At 43.5% G+C, this 25,865-nt stretch overlaps 1 protein-coding gene across 5 annotated transcripts in view; it reads right to left on the bottom strand.

Moving 5' to 3' along the window:
- Positions 1–25,865, bottom strand: part of TBC1D22A (TBC1 domain family member 22A) — a 576,359-nt gene that overhangs the window by 527,880 nt on the left and 22,614 nt on the right. For all 5 annotated transcript variants that reach the window (XM_056573700.1, XM_056573701.1, XM_056573702.1 and 2 more), the window contains exon 3: positions 7,038–7,378. In XM_056573700.1, the coding sequence (XP_056429675.1) occupies positions 7,038–7,378 (341 nt within the window). The remainder of the gene's footprint in view (positions 1–7,037; positions 7,379–25,865) is intronic.

Genomic DNA, 25,865 nt, shown 5'->3' with positions numbered 1-25,865 from the left:
AAGCGTATATCTTTAATCCTATACCTTCTTCCCTAACACAATTATATAAAGTGGCACATGAGGAAATCCATTTCTTACCCCATGTGTCCTGGTGTATCATCTGGGTCAGGACACACACGATAGACAGTCATGATTTAAACTATAGAGGTGTTATTGAAATTTACTTTTTCGTGTTTTATTAAGACACATATATATTTTGTACAGACATCCCTGTAAATTAATCATAAATGAATCCTAAAAACAATAATACTTAAAGGGGTACTCCGCCCCCGGCATCTTATCCCCTATCCAAAGGATAGGGGATAAGATATTAGATCGCTGCGGTCCCGCTGCTGGGGACCCCGGGGATCGCCGCTGCGGCACCCCGCCATCATTACTGCACAGAGCAAGTTCGCTCTGTGCGTAATGACGGGCGATACAGGGGCCGGAGCAGCGTGACGTCATGGCTACGCCCCTTATGACATCACGGCCCATCCCCTTAATGCAAGTCTATGGCAGGGGGCGTGACGACCACCACGCCCCCTTCCCATAGACTTGTATTGATGTGGGTGGGCCGTGACGTCACGAGGGGCGGAGCCGTGACGTAACGATGCTCCAGCCCCTATATTGCCCGTCATTACGTGCAAAGCGATCTCGCTCTGCGCAGTAATGATAGCGGGGTGCTGAAGCGGCGATCCCCGGGGTCCCCAGTAGCGGGACCCCGGCGATCTGACATCTTATCCCCTTTCCTTTGGATAGGGGATAAGATGTCTAGGGGCGGAGTACCCCTTTAAGTTATGTGCAAAATAATCTCATAATTTAGTGTCTACAGCTATTATGAGCCCCTATGTATCACCACAATTACAAATTACAAACAAGTCTGATCCTGCCGACATGCATTACCCCCTACGTCTTATTACTAAAGGGGATATCCAACATAAGGTGACTTTAGTACTCACCTGTCAGACAGTAATGATTAGGATGTATGTATACTTGTCTTGGGACTAAATAGCTGTGATGTGAGTCCACCATAACGCTGCTGCTTTCCTTTTGTGAAATAGCCATTTCCTGTTGGAGTTCCCTCGATCCAACTACAATCCCCAGGATCCCTTGCTTGTGTGAGGTCACTTTTCTCCCTCCCACACACATCAGTCACCCATCCCATCACAGGTGAAACTACAGTTCCCTGAAGCCCTTTGGAGAAGATCTCCATCCCTCCTAGCTGTGGCTCCACCCATTGCAGCACAGACATGCACCCGTTGAACAGCTCACTAGTGATGTAATGTCTTGGGCCACACTGCAACCCGGAAAAATCCTAAAACAACACTCATTTTGTATCTTCGTAAAAATGAACATTGGGGCAAAGATCACATAAGAATTGCAAGACCAGCCATGAAACACAGTCACTATACTGTGAAATACACTAACTTTACAGCCCCTGTAGCACAGTCAAATAAAAAAAATCCCGGAATACCCCTTTGACTTTACCTCTGCATGTTAGAAAAGAAAGAAGGCAAGTAGAAAAAAATAACAATAGTTATTGGTATGTGTTTCTTTAACTACGGTAGGTATTCCTTTTGAGCTTACATCATTAGTAAATGAGTATTTACCACTTGGGTGACACCTAAACTGTAGATGTGAACAAGAGGGGATTCCACAAAACTAGCATGGTAGAATGGTTTTAGTGAATTCTCAATAAAGGACAAAGTGTTTAACTTATTCATGGGTAAATGTCCCATTCCATTGCTTTTTGTAAAAGAAAAAAAAAAAAAAGTGTAACACGACTGTAGGATCAACATGTGACACATTGTACAACTAAGGGTGTGTTGCACCTGAAACGCACCATTCTGTTGTGAATGTTGTTTATGGAATAAAATCCAAAAGTTTATTCTACATTGCCATAATGGATTTTTGTTTTATTGCCCTAAGGTGTGGTCCTACAACATCTGTGCTGTGGCCGGCCCAATATAGGCAAGCTGGGCTTGATTGCATAAATACACATTGGACTGTAAGGAAGCAAATTAGATGGAGAGACTAGTAAGAGAGACTAGGATGCTACGGTTGGCATACGGCAAACCCTATTGCAAAAATGAGATGTGAATGCAGCCCAAGGCTGTGTTTGCATTTGGAAGTTTAACGCGTGTGGCTGAAACCAGGCTTCCATAGCGTTTACCAATCGACGTGCAATGTTCCCGATAATCCAGACAACATTCCGCAACCATTGATGACCACATGGGGTGTGGTTTCTGGTCCATGAGTTTACCCGCATGTAAGAACATAGCTTAAGCTGTCTTAGTAAAATACAACTCATCCCCACAAAAAATAACAGAAAATAAATCATAAAAAAAAAAAAAAGTTATAGGTGTATTGTTGCAAAAAGCAGAAAATATAAGGCTCCTCTCCAAGTCTTACATAGGCTAGCTGCTTAAAGGGTAACAGAAGTCCTTTAAGATTCTAAAGAGCTCTGTTTCTATGAGCCGCTGGGAGATTTATGAAGCGGTTCTACAGTAAGATTCACTTTCTTGCCTAAAGCAACCAACTAGAGCTCAACTTTCATTTACCAAACAATATGAGAAATGAAAGCTGAGCTGTGATTGGTGCTATGGACAACAGATAATCTTGCTATAAGACAGCTGGATAAATCTCCCCCATAATCTTTATTTATTTATTTTGTTTACTGCCAAACCAAGAGGACTTACCCTTCCCTTGAACAATACACTGAAAGGGTACGTTCACATGTACAAGATCTGCTGCATATTTGCTGCAGATGATTTTTCTACCCATTAAGGTTAATGAGGAAGTGCAAGTACTTTTATTTTAAAGGGAAACTGACACCAGGGTGACCCGGTTTCTGGCGCTGTTTACCGTATGATATGTGGGTCCTTGTTGTGTACAATGGAGGCGGCTGCTGTAGTATGAGCCAAGAATTTGCATTGGTGGTGAGACCGATGACCACATGGTGAGCAGCGGTAGAAACCGGGTCACCTGCACTATCTATCTATATAAAACTCAACGTATGTATGTATGTATGTATGTATGTATGTATGTATGTGTATGTGTGTGTGTGTGTGTGTGTGTGTGTGTGTGTTCCAGCATCACGTCCAAACGGCTAAAGATATTAACATGAAACTAAGCACACATGTTACTTATATGTCAACAACAAACATAGGATAGGTGATTTAACCCTTACTCACCCCCATTTGCCAGGGGCGGGGTTTATGTTTAAAGTCCTATACAAGTCAATGGGAAATATATATTACTGCATAACTTCCAAACGGCTGGAGATATTTCGATAATACTTGGTCACATGTTACTGATATGTCCACTTAAAATATAGGATAGTTAATTTAACTACCCCCATTCGTGAGGGTCTGGGTTTTTATTTAACGTCCCATGCAAATCAATGGGAAATGTATGTTCCCACATAACTTCTGTACGGCTGGAGATATTTCAATACCTGGTCACATATTACAGGTCAGGAGGACCGGGACAGGAGGACCGGGACAGGAGGACCGGGACAGGAGGACCGGGACAGGAGGACCGGGACAGGAGGACCGGGACAGGAGGACCGGGACAGGAGGACCGGGACAGGAGGACCGGGACAGGAGGACCGGGACAGGAGGACCGGGACAGGAGGACCGGGACAGGAGGACCGGGACAGGAGGACCGGGACAGGAGGACCGGGACAGGAGGACCGGGACAGGAGGACCGGGACAGGAGGACCGGGACAGGAGGACCGGGACAGGAGGACCGGGACAGGAGGACCGGGACAGGAGGACCGGGACAGGAGGACCGGGACAGGAGGACCGGGACAGGAGGACCGGGACAGGAGGACCGGGACAGGAGGACCGGGACAGGAGGACCGGGACAGGAGGACCGGGACAGGAGGACCGGGACAGGAGGACCGGGACAGGAGGACCGGGACAGGAGGACCGGGACAGGAGGACCGGGACAGGAGGACCGGGACAGGAGGACCGGGACAGGAGGACCGGGACAGGAGGTCGGGGAAAGGAGGTCGAAATAGGAGGTCGAGATAGGAGGTCGAGATAGGAGGTCGAGATAGGAGGTCGAGATAGGAGGTCAAGATAGGAGGTCAAGATAGGAGGATGGGAAATGATGACGGGATAGGAGGTCGGGATATGAAGTCAAAAGCTTCCTCCTTTGTTTGTTTTCCTCCCCAACAAGGATTAGGAAGGAAAAACCGGGCAACGCCGGGTACTCAGCTACTATATATATATAAAACTCAACGTGTGTGTGTGTATGTATGTGTGTATGTGTGTATGTTCCAGCATCACGCCCAAACAGCTAAAGATATTAACATGAAACTTGGCACACATATTACTTATATATCAACAACAAACATAGGATAGGTGATTTAACCCTTACTCACCCCCATTTGCCAGGGGTGGGGTTTATGTTTAAAGCCCCATACAAGTTAATGGGAAATATAAGTTACTGCATAACTTCCAAACGGGTTGAGATATTTTGATAATACTTGGTCACATGTTACTTATATCCACTTAAAATATAGGATAGTTAATTTAACCCTTAACTACCCCCATTTGTGAGAGTCAGGGTTTTTGTTTTAAGCCCCATGCAAATCAATGGATGGATGGACGGGAAAGGAGGACGGGAAAGGAGGTCGAGATGAGGACGGGAAAGGAGGATGGGATAGGAGGACGGGATAAGAAGTCGTGATAGGAGGACGGGATAAGAAGTCGTGATAGGAGGACGGGATAAGAAATCGTGATAGGAGGACGGGATAAGAAATCGTGATAGGAGGACGGGACAGGAGGACGGGACAGGAGGACGGGACAGGAGGACGGGACAGGAGGACGGGACAGGAGGACGGGACAGGAGGACGGGACAGGAGGACGGGACAGGAGGACGGGACAGGAGGACGGGACAGGAGGACGGGACAGGAGGACGGGACAGGAGGACGGGATGGATGGATGGACGGGAAAGGAGGACGGGAAAGGAGGACGAGATAGGAGGACGAGATAGGAGGACGAGATAGGAGGACGGGAAAGGAGGATGGGATAGGAGGTCGGGTTATGATGACGGCATAGGAGGTCGGGATATGACAACAATATATGAGGACTGGATATGAAGTCAAAAGCTTCCTCCTTTGTTTATTTTTCTCCCCAACAAGGACTAGGAAGGAAAAAACGGGCAACGCCGGGTACTCAGCTAGTCTACCCATAAATTCAAGTTAGTGCAGGTGACTCTGCTGTAAGATTGCCTTTAATAGTAGGTAGTATCCCCTTGCAGACATAAGCAGCAGCCCCCCAGCAGTCATTAGCAGCAGCCCCCCTGTAGACAGCAGCCCCCATTATACACATCAGTAGAAGCCCCCCTGTAGACCACAGCCCCCCTTTACACAGTGGGCCCCCATTAAACAGCAGCAGCCCTCCCTTTAGACAGCAGCAGGGCCCCCCATTTAGAGAACAGCAGCAGCCCCCCCCCCTTTAGACAGCAGAAGCCCCCCTGTTTAAACTGCAGCAGGGCCTCCCCCCCCCCATTTAGACAGCAGCAGGGCCTCCCTCCCCCCCATTTAGACAGCAGCAGGGCCTCCCCCCCCATTTAGACAGCAGCAAGGCCCCCCATTTAGACAGCAGCAGGGCCCCCCATTTAGACAGCAGCAGCCCCAAGCCCCCCCCCCCCGGTTAGATAGGAGCAGCCCCCCCCCCCCCCCCCTGTAGACATTAGTAGCAGCCCCCTCCTTGCAGACAGCTAACCTGCGGCTGTCCTCTGCCGGGTGCTGCCACTCGACTGCCCCATTCTCCCGTCCGCATCACGGCGTCCTATGGAGGAGCATGTGACATATGCGTCACTCTGCTTCCTCCATAGAGTTATGCTGGGCGCAGGGGAGGAGGTGGAGTGACGTGTGTGTCACATGCTCCTCCATGGAACACTATGATGCGGACGGGAAGACGGGACAACGTGGCAGCGGAGCGGCAGCAGGTATCAGACATGGTATCGGGGACATTAAACGAGTCCCTGACACCATACAAATGGATAGTATTGGCACCGATACTAGTATCGCTATCGGGACATCCCTAAAAAAAAAAAAAAAAAGAATTGGTTGCTATGGGCAACTGGTAAACTTTTCCTCTGCACAGGTTTTGATAAATGGAGCCCCCCATTTCTGTAAACACTTAGGTGCCACGGTTGCCATGAACTCGTCATCTTAGGGGTTAAATAATCTAATAAACAGCTGACAACAGCTGCAAAGGAGACAAGTCACGACCCTGCAGCCCGCACCCAGCGTTCGGAACAAAATGTTCTGAACACTTGGGCAGTGGAGTACCCCTTTAAATGAACAGTGGAAGTTTTTTTAAAGAACCAAGTTGTGAAACAGCCTATGAAGAAGAGTAAAGCTATTTTTGAAGGGGAAGCAGCCACGTGTTTGTTTGTTTGTTTGTTTGTTTTTTTCATCCAACCGCCTTCATTTCAAGAAAACAAGTTACATTCTACTGCAACTAAAAATCGAAAATTATTTAATGCAATGCAGTAAGTGCTTTGTTTTCCGCTATGATCCTTAGAGACTTGTGGTTTTAAAAGTTGTGTGTAATTACAGTGTGTGGTAGAGAACTATTATATTACCTTGGTAATTAGTGCATGAAATGGACTTTAACTGTTATTACCCCAGAATATGAAATCCGTTACACTGTTTAAAGCTGCAGAAGCTTTCAAGTTCATCAAGATATGAAATCTATTTTGTAGCTGGTCTTATTTCAAGGAGATTTTTCACTATTGTATACCTAAAAGAATCTAAAGCAACTTTTTATCCTAAAAGCCTAAATAACATATGCAGCAGAAACAGGAGATGTCAGTGACTATTCTATTCAGCCAAAACTTCTTATAACCTTAACAAATGTTCAGCAAATATTAAATGATAAATCTAGCCATCTGTTTAACAATACCCATTATCACATTGACAACAGCTGAAAAACAATATGAAGGTTTTGCACAGTCTCTAATGTTATTTGATCCAAAGCATCACTTTAAAACACACATTTACCCAATAAAACCGTAATATAAAGAAAGATACATACCAGATGGATTAGGAATCTGACTTTCACTGGCTGATTTTACTATTTTAAAGTCACTGTTAATATAGGAGGGCAGCTCTTCAAGTCTCACAGGTCTGTCTTCCAATTGTTGTATCTCTTGATATTTGTTTTGTTCTTGTAATTTTGTATGGTTTTGAATCACTTTGTTTGCCGTTTCCATAACCACTTCAGTATTTAAATTTTCTGCCGCCATTGCCAAAAGTTCATCATCATCCTCTCCAACATCCCAGGCATCACTTGTGTTGCTTTCAAATTCTTGGAAAGTAGAGACTTTTTTCAATTTCACAGGTGTTGTTGGCATCTTCTGAACAGTTTTGCTTAAACTATAAAACACAAAGAAGGAAACAGTGAACACTACTGGACCTGCCAAAATCACTGCCATAAATGAACAATGGGGAACTAAGAGTCATATCAAGGAAAAAAAAGGGACCAAATGCAAAGCTTCTAACTGGAATTAGCGGAATAGGCACTTCACGGTCTATGTTCTTTCAGTGTTCAGCCAAGTACAGAATGGTCCCGAGATGGTCCTGGATCATGTAAGCAGTCATAGAAATACTTGGATGTCCAGAAACCTAACCTGACAGTTCTCCTGGTTCTCAACATGGGAGGCATGCAAAATGCTTCTCAATGTCAGAACCTAAAGCCCACAGATACCAGGCACATAAGCATTTGTAAAGATTTAAGTATAAAAATTCATTTATTGTAATGTTTACACATTAACTCTACACTTAATTCCTACCTGCCTTCTTTCTATATTTATTATCCCAACTAAGGACTTTAATACAAACTGAAAACAAAAATATCAATGTTCTAAGATTTATCTGTAAGGGCTCGTTCACACTGCTGCTGGGCGGCGTTATGTCGGCAGTTCCGTCAAGTTTAGCTGAGAAAAAATAACAATGCAAGCACCATTTTTCCCCACTAAACTTACTGGATCACAGAAGGACCGGGCAATAGTCATTGTATCCGACCTGTTTCAGGGTCTGTTCGGCTCAAGAAAAAAAAAAAAAAAATTATAATAATAATAATAAAAAAAAAAAAAAAAGAACGAACCCTAAACGGGTCGGATGCAAATGGCAATGTAAACCTAGCCTAAACAGACTATGCACCCCTCTACACCACCACTTACTCCTCTTCCCCATACAACGCTTTACCACTTAAACTGAAGAAAAGCTTTATACCGCACATTAGAATTTTCCAAATTTAACTTCCTCACCTGTGTTTCTTTAAGTAGGTATTCCTTTTGAGCTTAAATCAGTTCTAAGCGAGTATTCACCTCTCGGGAGACACCTAAACTGTAGGTGTGAACAAGAGGTGATTCCCCAAAACCATGGTAAAATGGTTTTAGTGAATTCCCAATAAAGGACAAAGGGGGAGATTTATCAAAACCTGTCCAGAGGAAATGTTCCCCAATTGTCTATAGCAACCAATCAGATCACTGCTTTAATTTTTAACAAGGCCTCAGCAAGATGAAAGAAGCGATCTGATTGATTGGTTGCTATGGGCAACTGGTCAACTTTTCCTCTGGACAGGTTTTGATAAATCTCCCCCAAAGTGTTTAACTTCTTAATGCTTAAAGGAAATCTGTCATCAGAATCACCCGCACTAAACCTGTTACACAGGCTTGTAGTGCGGGTGATCCTGATTAAAACGCTCCTTACCTGGTTAAAAATGGTTCAGCGCTTCTTAAGATATCTATATTTTTAATTTTCTGTTATTCCCTGGCTTGGGACTCAGTGGGAGGTGTTATCATCTGGGACTCGGCCACACTTCATTCTAGCTGGGCGGAGCTGCCGCCCGGCTCATGAATATTCATGAACTTATCCTCCTGGTCTAATTCTTCTTTCTCGGTCTGTTTGTGAATAAATACACCCTCTGTCCCTCCCTTCCTCCCACCCCCGGCTTTTCACTTATGCAGCCCGTCTACTTACTTGTATAGGGCCGCAACTTGAGTGAAGCCGGGGGGAGAACGCCGCTTCCGGGTGTACGGAACGCGGCGCATGCGCGGCCCTCCACACCAGACTGAGAAAGAAGAATTAGACCAGGAGGATAAGTTCATGAATATTCATGAGCCGTGCGGCAGCTCCGCCCAGCTAGAATGACATGTGGCCGAGTCCCAGATGATAACACCTCCCACTAAGTCCCAAGCCAGGGAATAACAGAAAACTAAAAATATAGATATCTTAAGAAGCGCTGAACCATTTTTAACCAGGTAAGGAGCGTTTTAATCAGGATCACCCGCACTACAAGCCTGTGTAACAGGTTTAGTGCGGGTGATTCTGATGACAGATTTCCTTTAAGTGTCACATTCCATTGGTTTTTTGTAAAAGAAAAAAAAAAAAGTGTAACAACAGTAGGATCAACATGTTACCATGGAAAGACATTGGCCCTGATTTATCAATCTGTCCGAGACAGAAACTGGAGTGATTTTCCCAAGAAACCAATCACTGCTCAGCTTTAATTTTACCAGAGCTCCCTAAAATATAAAACATGAGCTGTGATTGGTTGCTTGGAAAAATCACTCCAGTTTCTGTCTCAGACAGATTGATAAATCTGGGCCATTGTATGCATCATTTCCTGTTCCACCATACTGTTGTTCCACCATATATTTTGTGTCATTTATTGAATAAAATCCAAAAGTTTATGCTACATTGTCATAATGGATTTATTTCTTGTTTTATTGCCCTAAGGTGTGGTCCTACGACACCAGTGCAGTGGCCAGCCCAATATAGGCAAGCTGGACTTGATTGTATAAATACACATTGGACTGTAGGGAAGCAAATAAGGAAGGATTTGTTATAGAGTCTAAGGCTGCATTCACATCTCATTTTTGCAAAAAGGTTCTCGTATCAGGATTTTTGTAAAAAAAAAGTATGTCTCAAAACCGGACCGAACCGTATACAACTGTATATACCTCTGTACGATTTTAAACCGTATACGGTTTGAAAATGGATGTCTGGTTGCATACGGTTTAAAAAGTTTTTTGAAAAAAAAAATGGATACAGTTTTAGGTTTGTCCTTAATTAAATAAAATTCTTCTTGTTCTATTTGTGGGAAGAACTTTCGGCGTGGACTGTGCATGTGCAAACTGCAAAACCATATTGTGCAAACCAGATGGAACTGTACGCACATACAGTTCAGTACGGTTTATTTCAAAAAAATTATACGGGTTGTATCCGGTTTTTCACCCGGACTTAAAACCATAGTAGACTATGGTTTTGTGTATGGGAAAAAAACTGATAAAACCGTAAATGATACAAAAACGTACACAACCGGATGCTACGGTTGGCATACGGTTTTCTATGAAATGTCTATACATATGGTTTGCAATATGGTTCCATACGTTTTTTTTTTTTCACACTGAAACCGGATATGGGAACCGTATTGCAAAAATGAGATGTGAATGCAGCCTAAGGGGTGTGTTTGCAGATGGAAGTTAAACGCATGTGGCTGGAACCAGGCTTCCATGAGTTTACCAATCGACGAGCAATGTTCCCAATAATCCAGACAACATTCCATAACCATTGATTACCACATGGGATGTGGTTTCAGTAGCATTCCCAGGTGGCACCTATTAATATTAGCCTCTAAGAAACCCAGTAGGAATGCAATGTTAGCATAACATGCCAAATGACTTCAGCAGTTAGGCACAGACACGGATGGCACCTAATATAAAAGGACGAAGTTGGCTGGCCAGGTAGTACATAAAGGTCTATATATTTGGCTGATTACATCTCAAAATATTTGATGGCTGTGGCTTTTGCTCCCATGACACAGACTTTAGACTGGCTTTTGCTGTGATGCCTTTAGAGCAAACATCCAAGTCTTTGGTAACTCATGCTGTATTCAACTTAAAACTATTCTCTAGGGCAGTGGTTCTCAACCTGGGGTACAACTACCTCCAGGGGTACTTAGCAGTTCTCCAGGGGATACTAGAAAAAAAAAATCAGTAATGGCAGCCACAGCCACTGGTTACTGGTCTGGACCCCTTTGAAAGAAATGGTAGGCTGACGTCACTGCACCAAGGAGCGGAGCAGGAGGACAGCAAAGGGGAAGCGTGGGCACTGGGCTGCTGTGGGCAATAACTACCATCAGCTTTGTTGCCAAAGCGGGACAGTATAGTGGCCCACAACTATATATGGGGGCAGTTTGGGGGCCTACAGCTATATTTTGGGCACAGAGGGGGCCTAACAACTTTATGGGGATGCAAAGTGGGTACTATTACTGTGTGTGACAAACATAGGGAGTTTGTAAATAGGTGGGTATTATACTGCAGAAAGGAGCCTAAAATGTTTGCTTGGCTGGTTCTGTGGAGAAGTCATGTATGGGAGAAATCTTAATGGCGGTCTAGGCCAGATAGTGAAGAAAAGAAAGCAAACAACTCCTGTTGGAGAAGAGTCACCTGTAAATTGGAGGACTGTGGAGATAGGGAGAGGAACTGGGGGCCTGCTATAGATACAATTTTTTGGGAAAGGGCTGTCAAGGGGTACTCAGCCAAAAAAGGTTTAGAACCACTGCTCTAGAGTTAGCAGGATTTGATGCATAGGATCTCCTGCTGCAGATTTCAATATAAACTAAATGACTGAGCACAGCTTCTAATCTGCAGTTACAAATCCCTAAACTGTTAGTACCCCTAAACAGTTTTTTCCTCCGCCTTCAGTTCAGAGAAATTTTTCACATGCCATCATCAGCTACCACCTAGAGTGTGGCAAAACCTAAGAGGGGTCAAATAGGATTGATGAATAATGTTTACCTTTAGAATTTTATTATTGGCTGCAGGGTTAACAGTAAAATGGTCTCTTCTCAAACACCATATAGCATCTCTTGAATTCAAGCTTACATAGATTATTAAAATAATTCACTCCTCCCCTTATCAATGTCCTTTAAATTTCTACAAGCTCCTTAACCGGCTACCCATTGCAGTAGCTACAACCTGCCCCCTTACACAACTCTCCTACAGTTTCCTAAATAAACTCCCATCTCCACCTTCTCTAATTTCCTTGTTACCACAACACACCAGACTCTCCCATACCAACCAAACTTTTAAAAACCATTTCCCCTTTCCCTCATAGGCTGTAAGCCTTACATATTAGCTTGTCACTCAGTAAGCTCAGTGGTTAACATACTTGCCTAATTGTTTATTCATGTTATTTAACCCCTTAAGGACTCAGCCCATTTGGGCCTCAAAGGGGTACTCCGGTGAAAAAATTATTATTATTATTTTTTTTTTAATCAAACGGTGACCGAAAGTTAAACAGATTTGTAAATTACTTCTATTAAAAAATCTTAATCCTTTCAGGACTTATTAACTGCTGAAGACTACAGAAGAAATTATTTTTTTTTGGGAACACAGAGCTCTCTGCTAACATCTCTGTCCATTTTAGGAACTGTCCAGAGCAGCATATGGGGATTTTCTCCTACTCTGGACAGTTCCTAAAATGGACAGAGATTTTAACAGAGAGCACTGTGCTTGTGATTCAGCGGAGAGCTCTGTGTTCCAAAAAGAAAATGATTTCTACTGTAGTATTCAGCAGCTAATAAGTCCTGGAAGGATTAAGATTTTTTAATAGAAATAATTTGCTCTGATGTGTCTCTTGCTGCAGTTTCCACTCTGGCCATTAGGGGCAGCGCACAAGCACTGGCTGAGTCTTATAGAGTCAGCGTGCAATCCCTAGTAGTTCCCCCTCCACTCCCTGTATAAAGAAGCAATTCCTGATGCTTCAAGAAGGTTGTGCATTCTGAACTGCTAAGGTCTCATCCAGTTATACATTTTTCAGTTAGCAGAATGGACAAATAGACCTGGAATGTGCAGATTGGGTCAATTTAGGCTCAGAGTGGGGTCTTAAGTAAGGACTCAAGGAGATCAACATGCACTAACAAGGCATATATATGATACTGAACATTTGCACCAGTAGGTGTACTTTTAAATTGTCCTCAGAGCAGATACCCATCATCTAAGACACAACTGCAGCTTTAAAGCAAAAAATGGATGTTGTGAGAGGCTGTTCATTAATTTCGAAAAGCAGACTCCCTGCCATATATATTGGAAGTCCAGAGGAACAATTAGCAGATTGAGAGGCGGGCAAAGAGATGTGACGTTTACAGGAAGCAGGAAAAGTACCGGCAATTGGTACCAGTGCGTAGAGGGAAAAAAGAGCAATAAAGTATCTTTAAAAAAATGGTATTGTAGCATCCTATTGTACATAATGCAATTCCATAACATACTTGTTTAGCTTTTTTTTAGCTAAGAGATACCATTTTATTTTATATTGTGGGTTGCTTCTAAGTGCCCTCTAGATCTGCATGTTGGGCCATCGGTTGAGGCAGAACTACTTATAAATTTCCATTAGTATGTACATAATGTTGGTCAATTTTACAAAATCTGTTCATCTACTTTCTACCGTACAATGTGTCCCTGCAAGTAAACGGGAAAAAAAATATGATTATAATATGATTACAATGTTCTTTTTTCTGACAATGTGAGAATGAGGATTTTTCATACTTTCATAGTTTTCATTCCGATAACACAATGTTCTGATTGTGGTGCACAGATGTAATAATAGGACTTTCTAAATAAATAAAAGATAACCAAACTTCAAAACCAAAAATAAAGAAACCTTAGTTAAACTGATTTCAGATTTACACATTTAAGAATGTTACAATCTTTGATGAGTTTAGCAGCACAAATCAACTGTGAAAGCGCTTAAAGTTAAAGCAAAGGGCAATCTCAGCCCCCAGTAAGAAAAATGGTAAAAGATTTCACTTTCACTTTAGAAGCAGAAAATAATTCCTAAAACTGCTGGAAGACCCTTGATTTCTCCAATTATATTTCAGTTACCACTTTGAACAGGAGATTAAGTTTCATTGTTAGGTACTTTTGGCATCAAGGCCTGGTACTGGCTCCTACACCCAAGACCGTTCTTCCCCAACCAGGTTTCTAATTCCCTTGTTCCCTAACAAATAAAACATTTAAGGGAATATATATGACTTGGTAGTTTGGTAATCATGTGGGTAGAGCCACTTAAACGATAGCTGGAGCATTCACTTAGTCCTAAACTATCATTCACCAATGAGGATTTTAAACATGTCAAAACCCTGCGCTCAACTAACATGTTTAATGACCGATCGCTGGGTCTAATACATAGGGCAATAACTGGCTCATTTTATAGGACCCTTAGAGTTTTTTTAATGCCTATACACTTTCCTTTTCCTCCCTTTTTTTCCCAGCCAGCCTAGATTTTTAAATTTTTACCACTCATTGCCACTACAGTACAATATATAGTATTATATTAAATCAACTGGTACCAGAAAGTTAAACAGATTTGTAAATTACTTCTATTTAAAAATCTTAATCCTTTTTTAAGTGCTTTTCTTTTTGAATTTTCTTTCTGTCTGACCACAGTGCTCTCTGCTGACACCTCTGTCTATTTTAGGAACTGAAGAGAGCAGGATAGGTTTGCTATGGGGATTTGCTTCTACTCTGGACAGTTCCTAAAATGGACAGAGGTGTCAGCAAAGAGCACTGTGGTCAGACAGAAAGAAAATTCTAAAATAAAAGAACTTCCTGTGGATCATACAGCTGCTGATAAGTACTGGAAGGATTAAGATTTTTAAATAAAAGTAATATACAAATCTGTTTAACTTTCTTGCACCAGTTGATTTAAAAGAAAAATGTTTTCCAGTGTCCCATGGAGACACAGTGAATATCTTGTCTCATAAGTCACAGTGATAAACAGTTGAAAGCTCAAGATGTAAACTTTAAAAAGGGAATCTGACAGCTGCAATTCAAATTTCAAACTGCTGACAGTGTCCGATACCTAATAGTGCAAGGAGACAAATGGCACCTTTCATTGCTTGTCTGACAGTCAGCTGGAAGCCGGGCCATGCTGGCAAATCTCACACCTGTGTGTACAGTGCATGGTACTGAGTCCTGACTGTCAATCAAGAATGGTTAGAGATGTGGGGAAGGGGAGGGTGTTGTGAGGAGGTGTTCAAGGCCTCATCATTTCAGGAGTTTGAGGATGTCTTTTCGCACAAAGAAATAAAACCATTTTTCTATTTTATGGAAGCATAAACAGAAATATGAAAGGTACCTTGTGTCTTCTGGTACTAACCGCTATCTAACAGTGTCTCCAGTTTGAAACCAAAACTGCAGCTGACAATTTACCTTTAACCCCTTAAGGACTCAGGGTTTTTTCTGTTTTTGCACTTTCGTTTTTTCCTCCTAACCTTTTAAAAATCATAACCCTTTAAATTTTCCACCTAAAAATCCATATTATGGCTTATTTTTTGCGTCACCAATTCTACTTTGCAGTGTCATTTTACCCAAAAATTTTACCCGAAACGGAATAAAAAATCATTGTGCGACAAAATCGAAGAAAAAATGCCATTTTGTAAATTTTGGGGGCTTCCGTTTCTACGCAGTGCATATTTCGGTAAAAAATAAACCTTATTATTCTGTAGGTCCATACGGTTAAAATGATCCCCTACTTATATAGGTTTGATTTTGTCGCACTTCTGGAAAAAATCATAACTACATGCAGGAAAATTTATACGTTTAAAAATGTCATCTTCTGACCCCTATAACTTTTTTATTTTTCCACGTACAGGGCGGTATGAGAACTCATTTTTTGCGCCGTGATCTGAAGTTTTTATCGGTATGATTTTTGTTTTGATTGGACTTTTTGATCACTTTTTATTCATTTTTTAATGGTATAAAAAGTGACCAAAATACGCTTTTTTGGACTTTGGAATTTTTTTGCGCGTACGCCATTGACCGTACGGTTTAATTAATGATACATTTTTATAGTTCGGACATTTACGCACGTGGCGATACCACATATATTTTTTTTTTTTTTTTTTACACTGTTATTTTTTTATGGGAAAAGGGGGGTGATTCAAACTTTTATTAGGGAAGAGGTTAAATGACCTTTATTAACACTTTTTTTTTACTTTTTTTTTTGCAGTGTTATAGGTCCCATAGGGACCTATAACACTGCACACACTGATCTTTTACACAGATCACAGGCGTGTATTAACACGCCTGTGATCCGTGTTATCGGCGCTTGACTGCTCCTGCCTGGATCTCAGGCACGGAGCAGTAATTCGCCGATCGGACACAGAGGAGGCAGGTAAGGGCCCTCCCGGTGTCCTGCCAGCTGTTCGGGACGCCGCGATTTCACCGCGGCGGTCCCGAACAGCCCGACGGAGCAGCCGGGTCACTTTCACTTTCGCTTTAGAAGCGGGTCAGCTTTGAAGGACGCTTCTAAAGGGTTAATACCGCACATCGCCACGATCGGCGATGTGTGGTATTAGCCGCGGGTCCCGGCCGTTGATGAGTGTCCGGACCGACGCGATATGATGCGGGATCGCGGCGCGATCCCGCTTCATGTCACGGGAGCCGGCGCAGGACGTAAATATACGTCCTGCGTCGTTAAGGGGTTAAAGGGGTACTCCCGTGGAAAACTTTATTTTTTATTTTTTAAATCAACTGGTGCCAGAAAGTTAAACAGATTTGTAAATTACTTCTATAAGAAAAATCTTATGGGTTGTATACTACAGAGGAAATGTTTTTTTTTTTTTATTTCTCTGATGTCATGACCACAGTGCTCTCTGCTGACCTCTGCTGTCCATTGTAGGAACTGTCCAAAGCAGCATATGTTTGCTATGGGGATTTTCTCCTTCTCTGGACAGTTCCAAAAATAGACAGAGATGTCAGCAGAGAGTACCGTGGTCGTGACATCGGAGAAATCTCAAAAGAAAAGCATTTCTTCTGTAGTATATAGCCCCTAAAAAGTACTGGAAGGATTAAGATGTTTTAATAGAAGTAATTTACTCTGTTTAACTTTCTGGCACCAGTTAATAAAAATTAAAAAAAAGTTTTCCATGGGAGTACGTTCACACACATAGGATTCTGCGCAGATTTGATTGCGCAGGATTTGTAACTGCAGGTTAGAAGCTGTGCTCAGTCATTTAGTTTACATTGAAATCTGCAGCAGAAAATCCTGTACATCAAATCTGCGTACGTGTGAACATACCCTAAAGTGGTAAATCATTGAAAGACAACTTATAATGCCCCCCTCTATTCGTGGATAAGACTTTTTTCTTTCTCAAGGCTATTTTAACTTGTTTTAAATATCTCAGTGTCTGTTGCATATATGTTTAACTCCTTACCGCCTTGGGAACCAAGGGCATACCAGTACGCCTTGGTCCTGCTCCCCTGTTAGCCCCAAAAGTTTAAAAAAATTGCACATTTTTTTTTCAAGTTTGCCCCCCAAATATTTTTTTCTGGTTCTGCCGTAGGTTTTGTGGTGAAATGATTGATGTCATTACAAAGTAAAGTTGGTGGCGCAAAAAAAAAAAAAAAAAGCCCTCCTATGAGTCTGTAGGTGGAAAATTGAAAGTGCTATGATTTTTAGAAGGGGGACGAGGAAAAAACTAAAGTGCAAATATGAAAAATGCCCCGGTCCTTTGGCCTTTTGGCCTTAAGGACACAGACAATTTTATTTTTCCATTTTTTCCATTTTTTCCTCCTCGCCTTCTCAAAATCATAACCTTCATATTTTCATCCACAGACCCATGTGAGGTCTTGTTTTTTGTTTATTGTCCTTCATAAGGACATCAATAATTTTACCTTAAAATGTATGGCGCAACCAAATAAAGAATTATTTGGGAGGGGATATTGAAAAGAAAACCGCAATTTTGGAAGTTTAATTTTCACGCTATACACTTTACAGAAAAAATTTCTTTTTTTAAAATAAAACCCATGTAATATGTTTCTTTATTGTGCAGCTTTAAAAAAAATATCAAACTTTTAAAACAAAATTAGTATGCTTAAAATCGCCCTATTTTGACCACCTATAACTTTCTAATTTCTCCGTATACGGGGCTGTATGGGGGCTCATTTTGTGCACTGTGATCTGTACTTTTTATCTGTACCACTTTTGTGTATATCCAGGGCAGTAGCTTCCATAAGGCGACTAAGGCGATTGCCTCAGGCGTGCTGCTGCAAGGGGACACATCGGCTATGGATGTCCGGCACAGGAAGTCCAACACACATTACAATTGGCAGTGATTCCCAACCAGGGTGCCGGGACACTCCAGTGGGAAAGATGACACAAAAATTTTCATTTTCCATCCTGGCCTGGGCCTGCAGCGCTGTGAGTGAGTCACAGGCGCGCAGTACGGGTGGAAGAAACGTCTGTGCGCACTCCCGGGATGGCATGCTGCAGCTCTGATCCCCGTGTATCCTCCTCCTGTGAAGCAGCTGTATTCTCCCTGGTCCCTCAGCAGAATGATGTGGATGTAGGGAAGGAGCAGGGGCGGCGCTGACAGAGGCTTACTCAGCTTCAGGTAGTGCACCCCACCCTTCTTTCACTCCTCTACACCTCTGTCATCCCTCACAACCTCTCTGTAACCCCTGGACACCCCTATGTTATCCAGTACACCCCCCTGTCACTCCCTACACCCTACTGTCAACCCTGTACACCCCACGGTCACCCCTCTACACCCCTGTCTCCCATGTACACCCCTCTGTCACTGTGTGTGGTAAGGCTGGAGGCACTGTGTGTGAGTGAGGCAGGAGGCATTGTGTGTGGGGAAGGCTGGATGAATATGGGTAAGGAGGCATTGTGTGCTTGTGGCGGGGGGGGGGCTGGAGGCTTTTTAGTGAGGTTGGAAACATTGGGGGAAATTAATCAAAACCTGTGCAAAGGAAAAGTTGCCCAGTTGCCCATAGCAACCAATCAGATAGCTTATTTCATTTTGCAGAGGCCTTGTTAAAAAAGAAAGAAGCGAGCCGATTGGTTGCTATGGGCAACTGGGCAACTCTTTCTCTGCACAGGTTTTGATAAATCCCCCCCCTTGTGCGTTGTGGGAAGGCTGGTGGCATCGTGTTTGGAGGAGGCTGGAGTCATTTGTGAGGAAAAGGGGAGGATAATGCTGAAAAAGTGCAGATATGTTTGTGTTGCAGGTTCTGCCCCGAAGAGTTTTGGCTGGAACAGATTATCCTGATGTCCTGAGCCAGATGGGGAAGAAGAAAAAAATTAATAAATAAATAAAAATAAAAAAGACTGATCAGTGAATATATGTCATTTGTGAGTCGCTGCATAAAACCGAACTGTAACCTACATAAGAAACATATTAAAAAAAATAATTCCGTAGGGGTGGCCCGCAAAATGTTTTCTTTTCTGAGGGAGTCCAAATGGGGGAGGGGCGCAATCTTTTGTTCTTGCCTCGGGTGCATAAGGAGCTAGCTACAGCTCTGTCTGTTTCCCCTCTGTCTCACAAGTACTCTGTTACTCCTCTGTCACCCATATACATGCCTCTGTCACTCCTCTTCACCTCACTGTCACCCATGTACATCCCTCCGTCATTTCTCTACACCTATTCACCCCTGTACTCCTCTACACCTATAAAAGGGGTGAAACTGGGGCCAAGCTACCTACCTACAGGGGGTCCTACATATAAAAAAAGGGTGTCCCGGGTATTTATGTTTTTGCGTTTATGTCAGAACCACTGTAAAATCAGCCACCCCTGTGCAAATCATCAATTTAGGCCTCAAATGTACATGGTGCGCTCTCACTCCTGAGCCTTGTTGTGCGCCCGCAGAGCATTTTACGCCCACATATGGGGTATTTCCATACTCAGGAGAAATTGCATTACTAATTTTGGGGGGCATTTTTTCCTTTTACTGCTTGTGAAAATAAAAAGTATAGGGCAACACCAGCCTGTTAGTGTAAAAAAAAAAAAAAAAAGTTTGCACTAACAGGCTGGTGTAACCCCCAACTTTTCCTTTTCATAAGGTGTAAAAGGAGAAAAAGCCCCCCAAAATTTGTAGTGCAATTTCTCCCGATTACGGAAATACCCCATATGTGGCCCTAAACTGTTTCCTTGAAATACGACAGGGCTCTGAAGTGAGAGAGCGCCATGTGCATTTGAGGACTAAATTAGGAATTGTATAGGGGTGAACATAGGGGTATTTTACGCCAGTGATTCCCAAACAGGGTGCCTCAAGCTGTTGCTAAACTCCCAGCATGCCTGGACAGTCAGTGGCTGTCCAGAAATGCTGGGAGTTGTTGTTTTGCAACAGCTGGAGGCTTCGTTTTGGAAACACTGCTGTACAATACGTTTTTCATTTTTATTGGGGGGGGGGGGTGGACAGTGTAAGGGGGTGTATATGTAGTGTTGTACCCTTTATTATGTGTTCGTGTAGTGTTTTTAGGGTACATTCGCACTGGCATGTTACGATGAGTTTCCCGCTAGGAGTTTGAACTGCGGCGAAAAATTTGCCGCAGACCAAACTTGAAGCGGGAAACTTACTGTAAACCTGCCTGTGTGAATGTACCCTGTACGTTCACATGGGGGGGAAAAAAATCTCCAGCTGTTTCAAAAATTCAGCTCCCATCATGTACTGACATACCGTGCATGCTGGGAGTTGTACTTTTGCAACAGCTGGAGGCACACTGGTTGGAAAACCTTCAGTTAGGTTCTGTTAGCTAACTCAGAATTTTCCAACCAGTGTGCCTCCAGCTGTTGCAAAACTACAACTCCCAGCATGTACTAATCGCTGAAGGGCATGCTGGGAGATGTAGTTATGCAACAGCTGGAGGTTACGCAACTACAACTCCCAGCATGGTGAGACAGCTGTTTGCTGTTTGAGCATGCTGGGATTTGCAGTATTGCAACATCTGGAGGGCTACAGTTTATAGACCACTGCACAGTGATTTCCAAACTGTGACCCTCCAGATGTTGCAAAACTACAAATCCAAGCATGCACAGGAAGCAAAGAGCTGTTTGAGCATGCTAGGAGTTGTAGTTTTGCAAGATCTGGAGGGATACAGTTTAGAGACCACTATATAGTGGTCTCAAACTGCAGCCATCCAGCTGTTGCAAAACTACATATTCCAGCATGCCCAAAAAGCTGTCTGGGCATGCTGGGAGTTGTAGTTTTGCAACATCTGGAGGGCTACAGTCTCAGACTGTAGCCCTCCAGATGTTGCTAGGCAACTTACCGGCTTCTGTAGGATCCAGGGAACCGTCCTCTTCTGCCACACGCCGCCCGCGCCGATCTCCTTCGCCGCCCGCCAATCACCGTCGCCCGCAGCCTCCGGAGGGGTAAGTGGACCTTCGGCGTTCAGTTCACGTCGTTTCCCCGTCCTGCCCCGCCTATTGTGCGTGGGCAGGACGGGGAAAACGAAAGTAAACCCCTCCGCCCCCGATCTGCTATTGGTGGTCGCGTCTAGACCACCAATAGCAGGGATAGGAGGGGTGGCACCCCTGCCACCTCACTCCTATCGCTTCAGGGGGATCGTAGTTGTCTTAGACATTCGCGATCCCCCTTCTATTCCGGGTCACCATAGACCCGTAATGACCCTGAATCGGCGCAAATCGCAAGTGTGAATTCACTTGCGATTTGCGCCGATCGCCGACATGGGGGGGGGTCTTAATGACCCCCCCTGGGCATTTGCATGGGGTGCCTGCTGATAGACATCAGCAGTCACCCCCGGGCGCGAAATTCCCACGGGCGTATGGATACGTCCTTAAGTACCAGGACGCAAGGGCGTATGCATACGCCCTTCGTCCCCAACAGGTTAATGGAACCGAGCTGCAGAACCACACCCAACCTGGAGACAGACGGGGAGCGGTTCTTAAAAGAAAGTAGCTTTGTTTTTCTATTCCAGAATAACCCCTTTAATTTTACAGGCAACATGCTTTAACAGAAAACAAGTTGTTTGAAGCTATATAACTATAAAGCAAAATATAACAACAGTTCTACAAATGTTACATGCACCAACGGTAAATAATGTGGCTAATCTAGTCTAACATGCATCCACCTAGATTCATTAAAGGGGTATTCTAGGATTTTTTTTATTTGACTATGCTACAGGGGCTGTAAAGTTAGGGTAGTTCATAATATAGTGTCTGTACCTGTGTGTGACGGTTTTCTCACAATTCTTATGTGATTTTCACCCCACTATTTATTTTTATCAGCATACAAAATGACTATTGTCTCAGATTTTTCCCAGCTTGCAATGCGGCCAAGACCTGACTCACTAGTCAGCTGATGACAGGGAGCCTGTCTGCTTCAATGGGTGGAGGGATCAATCTGCAAATAATGCAACAGCTGTAGGCACCCTGATTGAAAACCACAGGTCTTTTGTTTCAATGGGTGGGGTGGCTGATGTGTGGGAGGGAGGAAAATGGAATTGTGGGATTTTTAGTCGAAAAAAACATAAGTCAAACAGGAAATACAAGTTCACAAAAAGCTAGCCACAGTGTTATGCTAATCTCATGACATAGCCATTTAGCCCCAAGACAAGCGCAGATCCTTCCTAAGCATGTCCATTACTGTCTGCCAGGTACATACTAAAATCACCTTATGGTGGAGAACCCCTTTAATGCATCAAACATGAAATCCAACTTGGCCTGTGATATCTGTCTCCAACTTTATAACACAGGTAGAGAACTGATAATCTATACTAAAACAAAGTGGAAATTTACCAATATTGTCATTTCATACGCCAGTCTAATGTAAAATCCTGCATCTGACAGCAGCAGAAGATTTAAAAGGGAGCACCAACATCTAAAAAAAATCCAGCACTTCTGTAGCTGCCCATGAGGCAGTTTTAGAAATTTACACAAGCTCCAGACTGCTGTATAATTCTAGTAAATGGGGCGAGAGTGAGGACTCACTTTTTAGTAGGCACAGGAAGCACAAAAACTCCCAAAAGTCTATATATTTTTTTTACATGTAAAAGCCGATGTAAATGAGTGATAAATTCCACCAAAATAAGTTTACCAATTAACAGCCTACAACATCGAAACCAGTGTTTCTCACTGGTGGCATCACCAGTGAGGTGCCCCCTATAGGTTGGTGAGGCAGTTTTTACATAAGCGACTGCAAAGTCCTTTTTCTGGCTGCAACAATCTTTGGTTAGGTACAGTGTTAACTCATTTTGTACTTGTTTTAAATTGTATACAGAGTTTAGTGAAGGGAAAGGTAGACTAAGAAATACACTGCTAAAAAAAAAATTATATAAAGGGAACACTTAAATGGGCACTGTCACCAACTTTATTTTTTGATATGTTGTAGTACTTATGTACTACAACATATCTCTAATATACTTTTATTATTATTTTTTTCATTAAAAAGGTTGAATTTACATTTAAAAACCAGCTACTGAAAAAGGACTGATTTTGGAGTGGCAATCAGTCCTTTTTCAGTTAGTCTGCACTCGCTCCCAGGTGGAAGCGAGCGCATTGGCTCCCCGGCCACTGGCTGGGAGGCCACTCCTCCCGCACATCGCCATCGCCGCCTCGTTGCTGCCGCTGTCCCTGCACGCCCGCTGCCGGACTCTGCAGTAACTGCAAGTGTAATGAGGGAACGGGGTATGCGGTGGGGGGGGGGAGGAGGAGGGAACGGGCTAGTGCCGTAGCGGGGGAGGGGGGGGGAACGGGCTAGCAAAAAAAATAGGATGGTGGGAGCTACCCTTTAAACAACACAATGTAACTCCAAGTCAATCACACTTCTGTGAAATTACACTGTCCACTCAGGAAGCAACACTGATTGACAATCAATTTCACATGCTGTGGTGCAAATGGAACAGACAACAGGTGGAAATTATAGGCAATTAGCAAGACACCCCCAATAAAGGAGTGGTTTTGCAGGTGGTGACCACAGACCACTTCTCAGTTGCTATGCTTCCTGGCTGATGTTTTGGTCACTTTTGAATGCTGGCGGTGCTTTCACTTTAGTGGTAGCATGAGACTGAGTCTACAACCCACACAAGTGGCTCAGGTAGTGCAGCTCATCCAGGATGGCACATCAATGCAAGCTATGGTAAGAAGGTTTGCTGTGTGTGTGTCAGCGTAGTGTCCAGAGTATGGAGGTGCTTCCAGGAGACAGGCCAGTACATCAGGAGATGTGGAGGAGGCCGTAGTAGGGCAACAACATAAAAACAAAACCGCTACCTCTGCCTGTGTGCAAGGAGGAGCACTGCCAGAGCAATGCAAAATGATCTCCAGCAGGCCACAAAATGTGCATATGTCCACTCAAACGGTCAGAAACATGAGGGCCCGACGTCCACAAGTGGGGGTTGTGCTTACAGCCCAACACTGTGCAGGATGTTTGGCTTTTGCCAGAGAACACCAAGATTGGCAAATTCGCCACTGCTGCCCTGTGCTCTTCACAGATGAAAGCAGGTTCACACTGAGCACATGTGACAGAGTCTGGAGACACAGTGGAGAACGTTCTGCTGCCTGCAACATCCTCCAGTATGACCAGTTTGGTGGTGGGTCAGTAATGGTGTGGGGTGGCATTTCTTTGGGGGGGCCGCACAGCCCTCCATGTGCTTGCCAGAGGTAGCCTGACTGCCATTAGGTACGGAGAGGAGATCCTGAGACCCCTTGTGAGACCATATGCTGGTGCGGTTGGCCCTGGGTTCCTCCTAATGCAAGACCTCATGTAGCTGGAGTGTGTCAGCAGTTCCTTCAAGAGGAAGGCATTGATGCTATGGACTGGCCTTCCTGTTCCCCAGACCTGTATCCGATTGAGCACATCTGGGACGTCATGTCTCGCTCCATCCACCAACGCCACGTTGCAGCACAGACTGTCCAGGAGTTGGTGGATGCTTTATTCCAAGTCTGGGAGGACATCCGTCAGGAGACCATCTGCCACCTCATCAGGAGCATGCCCAGGCATTGTAGGGAGTTCATACGGGCACGTGGAGGCCACACACACTACTGAGGCTTTTGACTTGTTTTAAGGACATTACATCAAAGTTGGATCAGCCTGTAGTGTGGTTTTCCACTTAGTTTTTTGAGCATGACTCCATATCCAGACCTCCATGGGCTACTAAATTTGATTTCCATTGATAATTTTTGTGTGATTTTGTTGTCAGCACATTCAACTATGTAAAGACGAAAGTATTTCATACGATTAGTTTATTCATTCAGATCTAGGATGTGTTATGTTAGTGTTCCCTTTATTTTTTTGAGCAGTGTATACTGGACTTCCACCACATAAAGTAAGGCCATGTAATCCCACTGATGTTCCTGGTGGGGCTTCAGTAGATAAAGTTTAGCAATCCCTGGTCTATGTAAAAGGTTCAGTTAGCCTGAGGCTGGTGTCACACACAGCAGCTGATTAGAAAACTGCCACTGCAGCTCTTGAGCCAAACCCAGAAGTGTATCCAGTAGGAAGGAGAAGTATAAATCCTTCCTTTATACTTCCTATTCCTTTTGAATCCAATTCTGGCTTTAGTTTAACCTCTTGAGGATGAAGGGCGTACCTGTGTGCCCTTGTCCCGCTCCCCTTCTATGACACACGCTCAGGAACTGAGAACGGGTCATATCTGGTTGGACCCAGCCAATGCCAGACATCCCCGATCACGGTGATGCCTGGCATTAACCCCTTAGGAGCCGCAATCATAGCAGCAGAGCACCAATAACACTGATCAATGCTATGTTATGGTACAGCAGTGGACATTGTATCCAATCTGAAGATTGCATGTAATAATTCTCTATGGCGACCAAAAAATTTTTTGTAAAAAAAGTTAAAAATTTTTTTTTTTATAAAAAAAGGGAGTTAACCCCTTTCCCAATACATAATAGTTTAAATCACCCCCTTTTTTCCATAAAAAATAATACGTAAACAAAAATAAACAATCATATTTGGTACAGTCACGTGCATAAATGTCCGAACAATAAAAATGTTATGTTACTTTAACCACACGAACAATGGCATATGTAAAAAAAAAAAAAAAAAACACCAAAGTCCAGAATTGCGTATTTTTTGTCACTTTGTATGCC

The sequence above is a fragment of the Hyla sarda genome, chromosome 4 (genome assembly GCF_029499605.1).
Source record: "Hyla sarda isolate aHylSar1 chromosome 4, aHylSar1.hap1, whole genome shotgun sequence".
Classification (NCBI taxonomy): Eukaryota; Metazoa; Chordata; class Amphibia; order Anura; family Hylidae; genus Hyla; species Hyla sarda.
This window is presented reverse-complemented; position numbering and strand designations above follow the sequence as displayed.